Source organism: Camelus bactrianus, chromosome 30 (assembly GCF_048773025.1).
Source record: "Camelus bactrianus isolate YW-2024 breed Bactrian camel chromosome 30, ASM4877302v1, whole genome shotgun sequence".
In the NCBI taxonomy this organism is placed as follows: Eukaryota; Metazoa; Chordata; class Mammalia; order Artiodactyla; family Camelidae; genus Camelus; species Camelus bactrianus.
Window position 1 is genome coordinate 24,040,545 of NC_133568.1, and position 19,112 is coordinate 24,059,656.

At 34.7% G+C, this 19,112-nt stretch overlaps 1 protein-coding gene across 9 annotated transcripts in view; it reads left to right on the forward strand.

The window, feature by feature from the left end:
- Nucleotides 1-18,591, forward strand: part of CCDC102B (coiled-coil domain containing 102B) — a 318,630-nt gene extending 300,039 nt beyond the window's left edge. For 5 of the 9 annotated variants that reach the window (XM_074355387.1, XM_074355386.1, XM_074355385.1 and 2 more), the window contains 3 exons: nucleotides 320-386; nucleotides 12,544-12,582; nucleotides 15,508-18,589. In XM_074355387.1, coding sequence (XP_074211488.1) covers nucleotides 320-386; nucleotides 12,544-12,582; nucleotides 15,508-15,629 — 228 coding nt within the window. In that variant the 3' untranslated portion in view covers nucleotides 15,630-18,589. Of the gene's footprint in view, nucleotides 1-319; nucleotides 387-12,543; nucleotides 12,583-15,507 lie in introns of all 9 variants that reach the window. The other 4 variants (XM_074355384.1, XM_074355391.1, XM_010947066.3 and 1 more) reach the window with 4 other exon arrangements.
- The last annotated feature ends 521 nt before the right edge of the window (nucleotides 18,592-19,112 follow it).

Sequence of the window (19,112 nt, forward strand, 5' to 3'; positions counted from 1 at the left end):
GAATAATGGTATCTGGTAAACTAATAGGGAGTGATTCCTATTTAGACATAGCTCTGTTATCTTGGAAGTTCCATTTCTCAACATTCTTAAATTCCTTGTCTGTATCTTTTGTGCTTAATTATTCACTTATTATAGTATGTTTCTCATAGCTTAATAAAATGATGTTATTAAGGTAAAAAATTTAATCCTTAAAGCTTTTTCTTGCCCTCTTTAATATCATCTTTAATTTATGGATGCTTTGTCCTTTTGGACCTTTTTGAAGATAAGAGGTAAATATTAACTTTTCCTTTATCCTGTTCTTTTTCTTGTTTCCGCCCAGTTGCAGTTTTCCTGCTGGTTGGTTTTAGCCTCTGCTGTTCTCAGGCTTCTGTCTTCATCCAGGATTGGTACGTGCCCTCGGGTGACTCCCGGCTTTTGCTGAGGCGCTCATCTCTTGCCTCCCGTATTTCTAGGCCTTTTTCTCTAGTGGGAAATAGGGGACTTTTTTTCCCTTCTTTTCAGAAGCTTTTGGCTTAATTCTTTAGCCTGCCAAACACCCTCAGAATTCACAAATGTCTTGGGAAAGCTGGCCTTCTATTTGCGTCTGTCATTGCAGCCCCTCGTGGTCCCTAAATACATCACCTGTTTCCTCCCGGCCACAGCCCCCAGCAGCCATGCTCCACCTGAGTCAAGCCAGCAGAAGTGGCATATTCTCCAGGGAAATAAAATAATAGATGGTCATCAGCTCACATCCAAATGGTTCTCTCCTCTCTGAAGAGTTTAGTCCATCTAGTTCTGTTATGTCTACACATTTCATATGCCTTTAAAGTTATGATTTTTGAAATTTGGCCTTTTTTTCTAGTTGCTGACAGTAGCATCAGCCTAGGGTGATCTCTTATCTCTTATTTTCAAGCAGAAGTCCCATCAACTAAATTCAAAATTATAAAATGCTGTCACTTTTTTAGTTACAAAATACAATGTTTAAACCCTGGTTTCATCCCCATAGGATTATTCTGATCAGAGTACTATTCTGGATCACCATTTGGAATTGATTTTTTTGGTCCGTTCAGTAGCTATTCCCTTGAAAATATTAAAGTCCCTCAGCTGCGGCAAATCAGATGTTCGTGGACTGACCAGGGGTTTCTGCTCTGTGTTATGCTGGAGATACTGGAGGACTCAGGCTGGGGAGCTGCGGGGAGAAAGCTCTTCTGCTCTCCGGCCCCCAGTACTCAAGCTGTATCTCCCAACCAAGAGACGTTGAGACAAGCAAACATCCAATGTCGTTCTCCGTAAATTCACCAGACCCTCAGGATAAGAAAGACCCTTTAGGAATACGAGGCACAGTGAGGCGCACACACAGCTCCACTAAGGGATGCACAGGGGCCGAGCTGGGACCTGCTGCAGGGACCGAAATCCCCGTCAGAGACAACTCTGCATCTTTTTCCTGCTGTATCGGTCCAGTTCCGTCCACCGCGTGGTCCCATACAGGTTTCCACTCCCCTGATTCTGGAAGAAATCAAAACATCAGAAGATCCTCTGGGAGCTGCATATCTGCGCCCACAGTTTTGCATTTTTACAGAGAGCAGAGAGGAGGGTCTGGAGCAGGAGAGGAGCAGGTGCAGGGCAGAGATAAGAACCAGCACCGGGGTGTGCTCAAACTGCCTTCTGTTTTCCCAGGTTCACACCCATGCCTCTTTTATAGAGAATATAAAAGGATGTTACTTTACGTCAATGTTTCATTCTTCACAAAAAGGTTTAAAATATTAACAAAATTGTCATAAATAAAAATTTAGTATGCCTTCTTTTCTTTATGGCCTTTGCCTGCTTGATGTGGCCTGTGCATTCTGGGCTTGCCTATAAGGCCCATGCTGTGCGGTATTGCTTCTGTGTTTTATCTTCTGCCCCCGATTTGGGAGTTCTACAATCTTGATTTTGTTTCCACTAAGAGGCATTCAAGTTATTTTTACCATCTTGAACCTCTTAATTACATCTCTATAATTAAAATGAGGCATAAAATTACACTTTATTCTCCTATATAAAGAATTATTTATCTTAATATTTGCTTTTGTTCTTCCTGCCCTTCTGCAAGTTCCAGAAGTAAAAATGTATAAACTGGAGGTAGAAATCATTTTATTACATACATTCTACTCACCCTGACTTCCAGTTTTTAACTGTTACGCTTTAGATTTAAATCAATGACTAATCATCTTTGCTGTTTGTAGTCAACCCATATTCCCCTTTCCCTATTTCTGAATCCCTAAATTCATGTCACTTTTAAGGTGACTGAGGTCTGTTTGTGTGGGGGACAATTCCTTGAGTATTTTATCTCCTCCATCCAGCTAATTATAAAGTCATAATTTCTTATACATTTAAGTTTACAATAAGGGTCATGCTCTCAATTCAGATTTATCAATTTATTTAGCAGGGATTAGACCTAAATTAGTATTTTCTTTGTTGTCCATAATTTTAAGATGTTTTTTCGTATTTGCATTTTTAAGTGAAAGCATATTTAGGTATTTTTATTTGAATTCTTAGTTAGTTTTAAAGCTTCACTGACACTTTATCTCTTGCTATAGTGACCTCTTTATTTTGGCTCCTCACTCAGCAATGCGTATCCACGTTTCAGTGATTCTGTCCAATGTTGCTTTGGCATGTGAAGAACTTGGATCACACACAATTCTAGGCTCACAAATTTTGGCCAACAATAAACACTGCTCTACCATCTTGGTGTCATAGAAGAGCTATCTGCCATCAGTGTACTTGACAGTACACTTTTTTCTTACAAAGGTGCTAAAAATTAGTCATAGTCTGACTTTGAATGTGAACAGAAAGGATCCTAATGTAAATACGTAGCAAATAAGTTGGATGTAATTGTGAAGAGTACATTTAATCTGTTACACTCAAGCCTTTACATTTCAGTCGAGGAAGATTCCAGATGCACTATGATTTCTTACGTGTTTTTATTGTGTTTTCTTTCCTCCTCATGATCATCAGTTATTCCTTAAGCAAAGGCAATACCTGTTTGCTCTGCTTTTTTTTTTTTTTTTCACCGCATCAATATTATCTACAAGCATTTTAAACTCTTAGGTATTTTTTCCCTCTGAATTCTGCAGTAGCTTTTCATGTCTAATAATTTTTCGTTGCTGCTAGTACTCTGCATTCAAGACAATTTTAATATCTGTTTTTACAGGTTTCCTTTTATCTTTCTCTTTTGTTAGCTCTTTTTTCACTTTATAAGAAGTTATGTTTACTTAATGACTAGTATCTCATGCCCCCATCTTGAAGGCCATTTCACATTACATCTTGTAGGAGAATGAAACCCACACACATAGAATTTCAAATTTTAAGTTTTCTTTGGAGGCTTACTTTATTCTGACTTCTCACAGTACTATTTTGATACAATATTTTTTCTTTGATAAAATGCCCTTGCTATTTTTTTCTGCTAAGTGTTTTGTCTACTTAGTTTTTCTTATACAAGAGATTTATTCAAGTCATAATAATCACCTACATTATTACCAATTCACTTTCTAAAACATTTGTAGCATTCGTAATACATGATCTTAATAGAATAAAGAAAACATCACTAGCTCATACTTGTAACAAAATGACAGTCACCTTGGCCACTTAGACAGTGAGTCATGGGGACTAAGGGTAAGAATAAAATTTGTTCCAGATGTTGGTTTTTCAGCAATGAGATCTATAACAACTTGGCAGCACTGTGTTAATATTAGAAATGCTCTCACACCTTCCCATTAAAATACCTATTAAACCTGCAAAGTCTTAAAATATTCAGCAGCACTGGAAAATAATATACTGGAATTTTGGGGTGTGGAGAGAGGATAGGGTTTGGTCAGGAAGCGGCAGAACCTGAGTGAGCAAACTCAAGCACCATCCAGGTGTTTCGTTTCCTCCTCTGGAGGAAAAAAAATTATGGTATTGACATAAAAACAGACCTATAGATCAATGGACAGATAACAGAGCCCAGAAATTAACCTACACATACATAGATGGTCAGTTGATATGACAAAGTAGCTGAGAATTTACAACAGGAAAAGGACACTCTCTTCAATAGATGGTATTGGGAAAACTGGACCCCCATATGCAAAACAATGAAATTGGACCACTGTCTTACACCACACACACAAATTAACTCAAAATGAACGAAAGACTTGAATGTAAGGCCTGAAAGCATACAACTCCTAGAAGACAACATAGGCAGTAAGCTCTTTGACATTGGTCTTGGCGAGGATTTTTTGGATCTGACACCAAAAGCAAGGTAACAAAAGCAAAAACAAACAAGTGGAATTACATCAAACTCAAAAGCTTCTGCACCGTAAAGGAAACCATCAACAAAGTAAAAAGATGACCTACTGAACAGGAGAGGATATTTGCAGATCATTAATCTGTTAAGGATTAATAACCAAAACACACAAATAAAACTAAATAGCAAAAAAAAAAAAATCCAATTAAAAAATAGGCAGAAGATCTGAATAGACATTTCTTCAAAGAAGACATACAGATGGCCAACAGGCACATGAAGAGATGCTCAGCATCACTAATCAACAGGAAACTGCAAATCAAGACCACAATGAGGCTGTCACCTCACACTTGTTAGAATGGCTATGATCAAAAACACAAGAAATAACAAATGCCACTGAGGATGAGGAGAAAAGGCAACTCCGTGCACTGTTGGTAGAATTCTAAACTGGTGCAACCACTATAGAAAATAATGTGGGGTTCCTCAAAAGATTAAAAATAGAACTACCATATGATTCAGCAATTTCACTTCATTATTTATCTGAAGAAAATGGAAACACTAACTTGAGAAAATATCTGCAACCCCCATGTTTACTGCAGCGTTATTTACAGTAGCAAAGACATAGGGACAACCTAAGTGTCCATCAATGGATGAATGAATAAGGAAAATGTGGTTTATGTAAATATACAGTGGAATACTATTTAGGCATAAAAATAAGATCTAAATGGTTTTCTGACATTATTATAGTATTTCTAGGCATTTTTAGTAGAAAAACATTTGAAAATCTCATATATAATTAATTATAATAATAATCAAGGAATAGCAATCACTGTTGTTGGCTATGCATTGAGCTAATGAACCAATGTCTTCATAAATTAATGTTAATAACCTTCAGAACAACTGAAAAAATAATGTTTAATGAATGAATTTATGAAAAATATTGTCTTTGGTTCCTTTTTGTGTATTAGTTAAGTGGGATATAAGTTTCTGGGTCAATAATTATTTAACATAATTAGAATATATCTTTGGATATCATGTTATTACAGGTTTTTCCCTTAATTATTTTCTGTTGAAAGTATTTTCACCAACATTAAATGGATCTCATTAAGATATAAAGTAAAAATACATTTTCTGTTAAGCTATCCAGATTTAACTGAACTTTGCCTTATTTAAGGACTGATGAAGTAAGAGAGACTCACAGTCTGACAACCTGATCCTTCACATTTGGGAAGTTTATTGGCTGTGACTGACTTTTAAAATTTTATGTTCCTTAATTATTCTTATTTTTGGCTTCCATCTGGACTACTTACAATGGTCACTTTCTACCCAAAGCCACAGGTTAAAAACATCCACCATCGTTTTTCTAAGGTTTGTCTCTAGGGCCTTCCCTCCAAAATGGGAGCATGTAAATAAAGGCTGTGATTACTTATATTTCTGTTGAAAACTATCAGTTGTAACACTGCTCTAATTTGTTCAGTTGTGACAAGTGAATTTCTGGAATATCTATTTTCTGAAAAACAGAAATATACTGCATGGAAAAGGAAATTATACACATCAGTAGCATTTTACAGAACATTGCTTACAAATACTTATCTAAATGCAGAATTATCATTTAAATTGTGAGTTACTCAAATTTAAGTCTATTTTCCATTTCATCATTTTATTGCATACCCCTCCAACTGTATCATGTTCGTACATCATGGGCTACCTCAGTATGTACGTTCCTCGTTTAGGAGCGTCCCAGTCTGCGGTATGCTGTTTCAGCAGCCTGAACAGACCGAGACACTGCTGGGGCTTGGTTTTAATCCGTTTTAGCACAGATGTATTTTAACTTATCCCCCTAGTAGAGCAGAGCTCTTACCTCTAAGGCATGATTTTACTTGTAGGGAATAGTATTTCTGGAGTCTCAACTGAAAGCCTCAAGTACAACTGGGAAGGGACCCCGGCATTTGCCCAGTACTGAGCCCTCTCAAGCTTCTCAGTCTCTGTTCTCCGCTGGAACCTTCTAGATTCTTGCCTTGCACATGGCCAGCTTAGGGCCTGCCACAGGACCTCGGGCATATTCTGTGCAGATGTTTGCAGGGCTTCTCTTTCCTTTTCTTCTCTCTGATACTCTCTAAATCCCAGCCATTCCAACAGCCCCAGATTCTGACCTGTTTCCTCACTCATTGAGACCAGGGTTCTCTGTCTGGCTCTGTTTCTCTGTACAGCGGTTTGAAAAATGTCCCCAGTGAGAAATGCAGGTTTAATCTGCTTCTCTTCTCAAAATTCAGTGTGGTCCATTTCTCTCAAACTTGTTTTTATACATTTTTTAAATACATTTTGTCCCATTTTTATAACTGTTTACCACAGTTGGAAAAGTCTGTTAGCAGCTATTTTGTCTTGTTCAGAAACCATTAGTTTTTCACATCGACTTCAGCCACTCCCTAATAAATCAGAAAATTCGATTAAATCTCCTTTTATCTTTAAATTTTCCCCCACTTGCCCGCTACTACTGTGGTCTAGATTATCACAGTCTCTTCCCTGGATTCCTACCCTAGCTTCCAACTCACCTCTCCGGTTTCAGTACAGACGCCACATTAAAGAGTGGAACTCTAGAAACACAGTATTTATTCTATCCCTCTCTGGGTGAAATTTCTCCATAGCTTCTCATTAAACCAACAGTAAATAACAACTCCTTACAAGGACCTATGACACTTGGGTCAATGTCAGCATTCTCAAGGCTGTTCTCTGCACATCTGTTATGTATCAGAAGAACTGATTTTTAAAATTTTCTCAATCTTCAAAGCTCTACCCACGTACTATCCTCTAGCACAGCCTGTTTTGGGTTTTTTTTATGACCATGACATGTTCATCATTCTTCGCCTGACTTCCTTCTCTTATTTTAGGTGACAGCTTCAGTGTCACTCCCTTGGTGAGGCATTTCGTGATCATATAGAACTTTACCCTTAATCTCATAGCAACCTGACCTTTTAGTTCATGTCACATATCAAAATATGATTTCCTGCTGGTATCCAGGTATGTGCTTTTGTTTGACATCTGTATTTTCTACCAGATATAAGTATCATGAGGGCAGGGATCGTGTCCTTCTTTATTTGCCACTCTATGCCCAGTGCGTCTGCGTGGTACATGGTATATACTAGTTGTTACACAAAGATTCATTGAATTAAAGAATAGATCATATTTAACTTCAAAAAGGAGGAGTTTCCGAAATTAACATCTGGAGGTTTAACAGTCAACATTTCCAAAGAATCTTAGACAGTTGAAATTGGAAGAAACAAAGATCACCTACACAATCATCAAGTTGATGTCATAATCCCTCTGGTAAACCACCTGCACTTAAATCATCCCAGAATTAGGAATTCACTACTTCACCAAGAATTTTATTTTATTTTTTGATAATTCCTATTGTTTAAAAAAAGTTTCTCTCATTACATTTAATATAACTTAAGCCTAATATTGAATTGTTTCTAAACTTATAAGTTTATAACAAGAGTTCCTTTATTTTTCCAAAGGAATTCTGAAGACAATGATACATTTTTTTCCTTTTGTGATTTCTTCTGAAATTAAACTACTCAAAGATGTAATTAAAAATAAAAATTATTCTTACATTTCACTGGGTGTTAAAAAATGACATGCCATGTTGCATGCTCTATCATCATTGGCTTTCTGTAAGCTGTATACTAGGCCTGTTTCTTCATCCCTGTGAATGGTTAATGACCCAGATTTGCATGTACAAGTAAGAAATTTGAATTTCTTCAAATCAAATATAGATGTTTAAAAAATTTATGGGGGAAAGATGTTTTCTCTTCTAGCTAACATTAACAAAGATACATCAAAACATTCTTTATGGTGTTCACATTGCCTATTAATTCTTATTGTCAAAAAAGAAATGACAATCTTGGTGTGTATGTCTGCATTATAGTAAACAGGGCAATTGTTTTGAATGAGGAGACTCATGTAACATCTATCTACCCATCTTAGCTGTGTGTGTGTGTGTGTGTGTGTGTGTGTGTGTGTGTAGGTTTAGAAACATATCTATACCCTATCGCACAGAACTGTAATATGATCAAATGAGAAAATACATGTGAGAGCACTTTAAAAGTTTTTAAGTGAAATGATCTAATACTGCCCACTGTAATCATAAATAATGGTAAAGAGCTGGGGTACATTTTCTAAAATAAATACTAGACACAGTTGCTTGCTTTTCTATGCTTGAAGCAATTTGCACAATTGAATTATTCTGTTACTGTGGCTCCTGTTTCTGAATCATTTTTTATCTCCACTATTCTTTGGGATGTTGAGGTTTGCTTACAGAGTGACCTACTTTCTCCCAGCTCTTCTTTGGGACTATATTAGACCCTTCCAAAAATTGTATTAACTTTTATGGGTCACTCAGATACCACCATCTGAGTTATTGTTTCAGCACAGTAAGTTACACTTTCCAAAATGCTGCCAATGGATCATCATTCATCTGAGAAAATGGAACTGTTTGATGGTTTAATTATCCAATCTTTTTAAGATTCTGGCTGAATAAAAACAAACCATATGATGTAATGGCATTTTGGATATCAGACTACAATCTAATGGTACAAATAATTTACACGTTCAGAGTAAAATGATTGCTGACATGAGAGTATATAAGCAATCCTTGTCAAGATGATACAGTGAGATGATGCATTGATTGTCCTGCCTCCACTCTAAGCAGCAGTAAGAAATAAGACCTATTTTTAAAAAGTCATTAAGAAACATAAGCATGTTTAGTGGTACAAATAAAACTCTTCACTGGCCAGAAACAACACAGAAACACAAAACAGCAGTGCAGCTGCAGCCAAGAGTTTGCCTGGCTCTGGATCCAAATGTGGTCCATGGTGACTGGGAGTATGACTCTGAGTGGCAAAAACCAAACTTACCATTTATAAAGTAAAGTGGAGGGAGGGAGGGGAAAAAAGACATTCCTTACAGCAAAGAATCCCCCAAATTTCTCACCACATCAAAAACCTGTTACCAAAATTGATCAATAAGAAAGAGGAAACACCAACTAATTTAAAAAATTTTAAAAACAACTAGAGTTATAGTTGATATTTATAAAATACAATTGAAGATTCTGAAAAACTTGAATCCATTGAAGTTATAAATTGAGATATTTGAAATTTTCTAGAAAATAATTTCTAGTACTCAGTAAAAAGTAAAAAAAAAAAAAAAAAGAGCTGACGGAGTAATTGCTATTAAATAACTTACACATCAAATTCCGTATTCCTCCTTGAAACAAACAAACCAAGTTTTATAGCTAATTTTCATAGGTGAGTTTTATCAAAACTTTCAGCAACAGATAAAAAATACGTTTTAGGAAAGTTTGAAAGAGCATATTTCCTAAGATATTTTATGAGATAGGAAATTATTGAAACTTAAACTTGATGAAAATAGTGTAAAAGAAGAGAATTATAGATTAATCTGTGATTGAGTGGTGAAAAATTCTAAGTGCTAATCTTGGCAGAGGGAATCTAGAAGTGTTATAAAATATTCATCATGACCATACGGTGTTTATTCTGAGAATGTAAGAGAAGTTCTCTATCAGAAATGCATTAATATACACACCAATTGAGAGAAATAAAATAATAAAACAAAAAATATTAACCCATATTCATGATCAAAACTAGGAACATAAAGAACTTCCACTATCTACTTAGAATTTCTACTTTAAACATATCAAATACCATTCTTCACAGGGAAGCATTGAGTTCAGAAACAAAAGACAAAGATAACCAGTAAATCTGCTATTCAGTTTGTATCACTAGATTGTAAATAGGCAAGAAAAAAGTAGCTTAAATACTGGAAAAATGAGACAATTTTGCTATTATGTACAGACAAAATACATACCCAAGACAAGGTATAGCCCAGTTAATATAAAAACATAATAATTTAGATAAATTTTCTTGATAAAATTCAAACTAAAGACATAAAATTCCAAAAATTTTAGAAGGCATCTTTGAATAAATCAAAACAAGTATTCAAAATTCCTTTTGAGAAGTTTATAAAGTTCTTTTAGGTCCTGAAAGGAGCCCTGAATTAAAAAGGAGTTATAATACATTCATGGGTAATATGTTATAATAATGATGTCATTTGTCTCCAGACTAATAATTAAGTGTATGCATTTCTCATAAGGATACCAACAGAAATCTGCATGAAACTTGTCCAATTGTATTGATTTTCACATTGAAGAGAGTAAAGAGAATAAGGTTCTAGGAATAGCTAAGCTACTTCTGACAGCAAAAAAAAAAAAAAAAAAAGATTTCTTCAATCATCAGATAGTGATAGCCATTACCTTAACTATCATAGCTTCAAGTGCCTATTGATTTCATAGATATTATATCATGTTCTGATCTTGTGGAAAGTTGTATAGCAAGCAAGTAGAATGTGTTCAACTTATTCATGAACATCCTTTGACTAGTATTTCCTATTTAAGTTAAATACATCCAAAGAATGCCCGTAACATTTTCCTAGGAACGTTTCTTTTAGCTATTTTAGAAATCACACATTTAAAAACAAGATCAGGCAGTGAGCATTGCATCTTCTGATGATTTATATTACGTTTAAAATGAACTAACAAAGCGAACGTAACCAAATACCAACATACTAATAGTCTTTTTTTCTGGACGCAATGTGTTGACTGTTTTGATAAAATAGTTACAATAAATGATACAGATAGATGGATAGTTGGATAGATACATAGACAGACGGACAGAAAGGTAGCTCCCTGGTGTCAAGGATATTGTTTGTCTTGCTCAACTTTATAACCAACACTTAGAATGTCTGGAACATACCATGTGTGTAGGAAATATTTTCTTTAGTGAAAAATACTAGTTTCTCATTAAAGAAATAAAGTATGTACCCCTCTTAACTGTATTCCCTTTATTTAAAAGCTCACTATCGTGGCAGCTGGATTAGATAATTTGTGTTGCAAATAAGTAAAAAGGGTCATTTTTTATATTTCAAATTAATTTGCAAAAGGTATTTTGGTGGGAAACTGAATAAGACATTTTAGAAAGTAGAAACAAGGAAATGTTAAGTATTAGTTTGCCAATTTTTCTAGACTTGTAAGTTAATAAATCCTTGAAACATACACTTTTCAGATGAAAAATGTAATGGTATATACAAGATCTGCAGAAACAGAAGCACCATTTCTGTCCTTTTTGTTTCTGAGCCCAGAATCCAAGCGCAGATGTCAGTAAAGCCTTACATTTAAGTTTTGGAGGCAAGGTGAATATTGTAAGGGAAGCTCTGACATTTTGAAAGATGGAATTCCAAGACAGCAAACAAACATTCTAATCTTTCTTGGGGGTATGTTTTGCACACCTGTGCTTGCATTATTTACAAGAATATGATCTGGTAATCACTTCGTATATTTATTTGCATTTAATATTGATTTATATGATTTCTCAATAGACTTTCATCTTTTATTTGGGTTTAGAGAAGACAAATCTCAGTGTGAATGAACAAATCTGTTCTTTTCTATATAGTCTGTATTTCTAAATCTTTTCTTTTTTCCATGAATGAGATTATAAAATGTAAAACCATCCTATGATTATTTCGTTCTTCATGGTACAGGGGGAAAAGGAAACTAAAACCAAATTTCATCAACCATGAATGAATAACCACATTGCATATTAAATTTTATCTAATTGCTATTTTATAGGATTGCCAAGTACCTCACAATCACAGTTACAATGAGCTACACTTTTAATAGCATTCTTAATGCAGCTACCCGGAACACTTTTTTTTTTTTTTTTTTTTTTTGGTGGGGGAAGGTAATTAGGTTTATTTATTTATTTGCTTGTTTGTTTGTTTATTTAGGACCTCATGCATGCTAAGCACACACTGTACCCCTGAGATATACCCTCCCCCCAGAACACCTTTCAATGTTCTGGTTTCGGACATAAAAGTATACACACACATGCAGTCATTACTTCTGTTCTTTTAACATACAAAAGTTAAGTATAATTTGGTGAAAAAGACTTGAGGGATAGGAAGCAGGTAAAATACTGACTTAACTAAAGATCTTCACACATGTTTATTTGTATACAATTTACATTTCTGTAGATGGATTAATTTTTCATTCATGTTTTTGTCTTGGTTGGTATCCCTGTTTACTTGTGTCCTCTAAATTCTGCTCTCTCTACTATCCTCATCATTTTAAAGTAATACCTTAGCTCACTGCTAGATTTTTACGTAGAAATATATTTCAGCATAAGAAAGCTGGCATTTAATTGACTTAAAGGAGTATCTCCCCATTTTTATACCCACAGTGATTTCTAAGGACAAGAGAAATGGCCTTGAATTCAAGGGTAAGTGTCTAGCCCTTCACAATAACCAGATTAAGCTAACTAAAAATTATGCAGAGTATAGAACAATTTAATTCAATGTTGCTCTTCTGTTCTAATACAAAGAAACCATTTACACCCAATTATATTCTATTATTATTTAAGGCATCTAGAATGTATATTATTAAATTGTAATCTATTGTATAATATCTGTGAATATCTATTCATTATATTTTGTCTTTCAAAAATTAAGCTGAAGCTCTATAAATTTTTATTTTATATTCCTGATAAATTCCATACATTCTCTGTACTTTGAAAATGCTCTTTCTGTGTAGATTTCCACTTCTTTATTTAAATATTTTATAGAGGGTATTTTCCTCCTACCATAGCTGTAACTGTTAAATAACTTCAATTATCATTTAAATATTTCTACTAAAATTGTCCTGATTACGAGAAAATGCAGATTACATCAATGAACTAAAATATCTGTTGATTTTTACGTTTTAAGTGATCTCCATTGTTGGTGTATTTTCATGATTTAATATTTAACTTTGATATTTACACCACTACAAATTTATGTTTCTGAGTTTTACATCATCAGTAGGCACATATGAGTTGGTGCTTAAGAAAACTGAGTAGAATGGTCACACAGTTCTTAAAGATTTGCAATGTTATCTTATTGCCATGTCTGTCAAGAACACTATAGAACTCTGGCTGTAAAACTTGCTTACACAGTCAGATATGAGGACAAAAATATTGATTCGATCACAGATGATTTTCTAGTAGCACAGTTGATGTTCCCTGTTTACTTCTGATGATTAAATTTTGACAGTCATTTCTATGGCATATGCAGTTGACAACCTCAAATAGCAAAAATTAATGGTAACATACATTTAACTTTTAAGAATGTCTTCTACTTTTAGAAATTCCCATTTTGAAAAATGTTGGTATTAAGTAAAAAGAAAGTAGTCTAAGTTATATAGACAAATATGCATGTGTGTAAGCAGGAAGTTGACAGAATTTGCATGTTGAACATTAAGCAATAAAGAAAAATCTCGGTGACCCATGCAAACTTGAAGTGATTTGTGGTAGAACTCCCACAAAATTATATTTTATTATATTTATTACTTCTTACCTCTTTCTGGAAAATAAATTCAGCCAAATTACTATAATATGCATGCCTCATTTATCTGTTACAGAATTGCTAGTGCAGAAACAAAGAATAGAACATGGTGATGGAAGGGACGGAAGGAAGGAAGGAAAAAATTTGCTAAGTTGCTTTTACTTAAATCCTTTAAGATAGTAAAGTGAAGAATTAAAATCAGCCTACACTATTAAATTTTCTGCTTATAGTGCATGTCATTCCATTAAGTGCACCTGAACTCTTACTCTTTTAAAGACACATTTTAGCAAAGTTAGCTTTATTTACTAGATTTATTCAAGTGAGTCTATTACCTCTGGGTATATAAAAATAAATGTCTTCCTTAATTTAAATCACATAGTCAAATATTAATTCTGGCCACAGAGGGTAAAATTTAGGGGTTTCCCACAGAATCTGAAATTTAGTGTATATGGGTTTTTTTAATTAAAACTATTAAATTTTTAAAAATTTGAAATGTTGACTTAGCATTAATAAAATTTGCAGACATCATGGACACAAGAATTCCCACAAATATTTTCAGTGAGGGGCCCATGGGTGTCTGGTGGATTTTATTAGCACTGTATTTGTAGATCTAATTAACATTGGTTAGGAGACTAAGCGACTTTATAACATTAGGATATTGGTACTTGTGGATGTCCTACTGTTGTTTTTATTTAGTTCCTGAAATTCTTTCCTAATTAGTCACGTTAGAGAAACTTATTTGGATGGGGGTGGTTAAATGTAAAATACATGGATAGATTCTTTGCTTGTTATAAAAATATTATACTCTATTACTAATATCAATTATTAGAATTATAATCATCATTTGAGAAAGTTTCAAACTTTGCTAGATTTTAATTGAATCATTTGAGTCTGAAAACAGTTATGTAACTGGCTACAGAAGGACTGTATTGGGGAAATCTAAGTGGGAGTGAAATGTTCCTAAATGACGCACCCTGTGAAATTCCAGCCTTGCTTTTATGTTTTTTCTTCGTGTGTGTGGTGTGTGTGTATGTGCATATATGTATGTATATACACACACACACCCCTCCGTGAGTTATCATTTCTGAAGCATGTTGGTTTAGACCAGTGTCAGCACTGGACCTTTATAGATGAGGGTCTTTACCACTACTTAGCCCACTGCCCACAGTAGTTACTTAGAGCCATCAGGCTGGAATTCAATTAAAATCTAGCAAAGTTTGCTTTAAATGTGTGCCTTTTATTTTCTATTTATTTTTACTGAAGTATAGTTGACTTACAATATTAGTTTCAGGGGTACAACACAGTGACTTGATACTTCTATAGATTCTACTCCATGCAAAGTCATCATGAAATATGGGCTGTGTTCCCTGTGCTGTACAGTACCTCCCTGTAACTTACACCTCGTAGTTCGTACCTCTTAATTCTCTTCACCTATCTTGCCCCTCCCCTCGCTCATTCTCATCTCTGGTCACCACCAGTTCTCTGTATCTGTGAGTCTGCTTCTGTTTTGTTATATTCGTTTGTTTTTTTAGATTCCATGTATAAGTAAAAATATATAGCATATGTCTTTGTCTGACTTATTCACTAAGCATTATGCCCTTTAAGTCCATCCATGTTGTTGTAAGTGGCACAATGTCATTCTTTTCTATGGCTGATTAATACTCCATTGTGTGTGTGTGTGTGTGTGTGTATCTCACAATTTCTTTATCCATCATCTGTTGATGGACACTTAGGTTGCTTCCATATCTTGGCCATTGCAAATAATGCTGCTATGAATACTGAGATGCATATATCTTTTTGAATGTGTTTTCAATTTCTTTGGATAGGTACCCAGGAGTGGAATTACTGGATTATCAAGGAAATGCAAATCAAAACCACGATGAGATGTCACCTCACACCTGTCAGAATGGCTATTGTCAAAAAGCCAAGAAATAACAAGTGTTGGTGAGGATGTGGAGAAAAGGGTGTTGACGGGAATGTAAATTGGTGCAACCACTACAGGAAACAGTATGAAGCTTCCTCAAAAACTCAAAAATAGAACTGTCATTTTTTTGCTTTTTTAAATACAAACTTTTACATACATACACCCAGCCCTACATTCCTTATTCTAGGATCGTGTCAAAGTTTTTCCTCTTTACAACAAATTTATCCTATTTTACTCTATTTTCCCTAGCTTATCTGGAATCTGAATTTGGCCATGAAGCCTATTTCCTCACTTCATAGATTTTCTAACTTTCCTTTTGTACTGGCTTCTTCAATGCTGCCTATCAAACATACCTAAGTCTTAGGATTATAGAACTCAAACTTTGCTAGACTGATACTGTTTCTTCTACAATTTCACTTTTTTCCTTTAACTGCCTTTCCCGCAAATCTCTTGGGCTGAATATCCTCTAGTTACTAATTACTGTGTCCAGTTCCTCAATTACCATTTATATTAATTTAATAAATGCTCCAAGAATGCATCCTATGTGCTGAGCACTATTTTAAGCAATGTTATATTTTAATAAGATGTTGTATTTTAAGTATATGTATTATATGTGTGTGTAACTCAGTTCATCTGTTCTTAAATACCATACAAAAAATTTTTTTATTTCTGATTATAAAAACATTTACTCATTCCAGAAAGATATAGAAAATGGAAAAAAAAAAAAAAGGAAAAAAAAAGTAAATAAACACAAAAGTTTTTTTCCACCATCTCAAAAGTCAGAAATACTCACTGATAACATTTTGCTCAATGTTGCATAGTTTTGCAGTTGTCTGTGTGTATGCCTAAGTTCATTTTGTGTACTTACAACATGTGTGTATATTTAGATGATCATAATAGCTAAGAATTGTGTATTTACTCTGTTATATATTGTTCTAAGTAGAAATTCACTTATCTAATCCCAACATCATCCGTATATTTATTTTCCCCATTTCACAAAGGAGGAAATTGAGGAACAGCAAGGTTAAGTAATTTGCTCATTAAGGGGCAAAACTGGGATTCACATTCAGGCAGCCTGACTCCGGGGTCCATACTGGTGCATGTGACGTCTGCTCACATCCTCTCTGACCATTCATACTGTCTGTCTCATGGTCTTATACATATGCTAAGTATATAGCTACATGCTAATCATATAATTATGTATACCATATAACCACAATTATGTCTATGCAGATTTAACCCTCCTTTTCCTCCAAAATTTTATTTTAAATATTTTGCTATTTGAAAACATTATTAAAATAGCATTTTGATGAATGCATAATAAGGTATAAATATACTACTATTTGAAGTTCATCTATTGTTAAACAATTTTTCTCCTTTCCAATGTTTAAATATTGTATTATTGCAATAAACACCTATGCATAAAAATTCCTGTTCTAATTTTTCGTTATTAATTCACAAATACTCTGGGGACAGAGGAGACAAGATAGATGTGGTCACTGACGTTTGGCTGTGTTAGTGAGTCATTGTGTGTCGGAGAGGGTGGCAAGGCAGCAAAAAGTAGATGCAAATATGAGTAAGAGTCCATATTAAGTGATCAACAGGAAATGGCAGGATACTGGATAGACAACAGTGAGATGGCAGAAGCTACTTTATGGCTTCCATGATTTGTGATGATATAAAAATATCATGGCTGAGAACCATAGTTTGGCCAGGGAATCTAAAGGGCTTCTAAAAATCCCTTCCCAGGATCTTTGCTGAGAGAGGAAAAACTTCCATCCACACAAACGCTGTGATAAACGCCGACCACACACTCGAGTAATCTTAGCCTTGCTGCTCATTATTTCCTCCCGTGCACCACTGGCTTTCACTGACGGCCAGCCCTAAACTGGTTAGACACTATTCAGCCTCTCTCACCTTTAATTTAGTGCATTTCTTCCCTTTCATCTTCTTACGCTGTGCTTGGGTTCTCGGTAAAATATTCTACCACTTTTTACTTTTAAATCTTGTCAACGCCGTGCATGGTTTATGCACTTGTGGTCTTCCTCCAAACGACCACCAAGGAAAGGAAGATTGCTGAGGACCAGTAGGGCTTGAGACTAACCTGGTTTTTGTGGCTTTCTGCATCCTTATTTCTTTCCAAGCATTGCCTCGGGGCCAACTGGATTTGTAGTGATGTACTTACATAATTCTGATTTAAATTTTTCTTATGGGAAATTATGCAAGTTCAGGAGGTCTACATCTTTTTACTGAAATAATTATTTTCAAATCCCTTGAAAGCAGTTTGACAATTCAAGGAAAGTAAAACATTGAGGGACTAGTAACTCTACCACTCAATCTTTTTTTGTAAAGTGGTATCTAATTTTTTTCTTAACATGTTTTTTCTATAAAGGGACATGATGTTTATGTTCAGAACGTATGTTGTATCTATTTCCTTAAGTATATTAATTGCATTTAGACATCCTGATAGCTTTTTTATTATGGGTGAGAATCTGTTCAATGTGTTCTAATTTCTTCAGAAGACAAGCTCCCATCTGTAAGGAAATTACACTGTGTCATGACTGAGCGTACGAAATTATTTTTCAGGGAGGCAGCGAGAGAAAGAAAGAGCTACAGAACTGCAAAAAGTAAAGAATCCATGTTTTCTGGATTAAACCAAAGAGTAGCTTGTGGATGTCCCACTAGAACACAGGATCTCACTGTTAATTTTTATTAACTCACTCAGCCTTTCAGACTCAGCTGTATTACAACTCATCCATTTCCTAGCTGTATTTTCTTTATCTAAAATATATAGCCTCTCTCAGAGAAAAAAATGTGACAATGAATATCTATATGTTCATGTATAACTGAAAAATTGTGCTCTACACTGGAATGTAACATTGTAAAATGATTATAACAATAAAAAAAGTTAAAAAAATAAAACTTACTATAAAACTACAAAAAGTAAATAAAATATATAGCCTTCACATCAGAACTTCATAAACATTTTTAACATTTCTTGCTTCAAACTATTCTATTTAGTGTTTAAAAAACATTCTAGTGACAGTATGATAGTGTTCTTCAATCTAAAGATTGTTAAAAAAAAAGATGAAAATTGATAAAACATTAGTATTGTTAAAAATATATCATTTTTTCCTTTTGCTTGTTATTTGTTTGTTTCTATCCTGGGGGGCAGGAAAGACCAGCTAGCATGAATTACAGCCCATCCCATTTTCCTTCTGCTTTCATTCCTGAAAAAAACATTCAACACCCCGACTTCTGTATCTGTCTTAATCTGTTCGGGCTGTTACAACAAACTACCACAAACTAGGTGGCTTATAAACAAACAAAAAACCCCACATTTATTTGTCACAGTTCTGGAGGCTGGAAGCCAAAGATGAAGGTGCCAACCTGGAGCGGGGGAGGGCTCTTTTGATGGCAGACTTCTTGTATCCTCCTGCGGCGGAAGGGGCGAGGAGCACTGTGGGGTCTCTACTCTGAGGGCACCAATCTCCTTCATGAGGACTC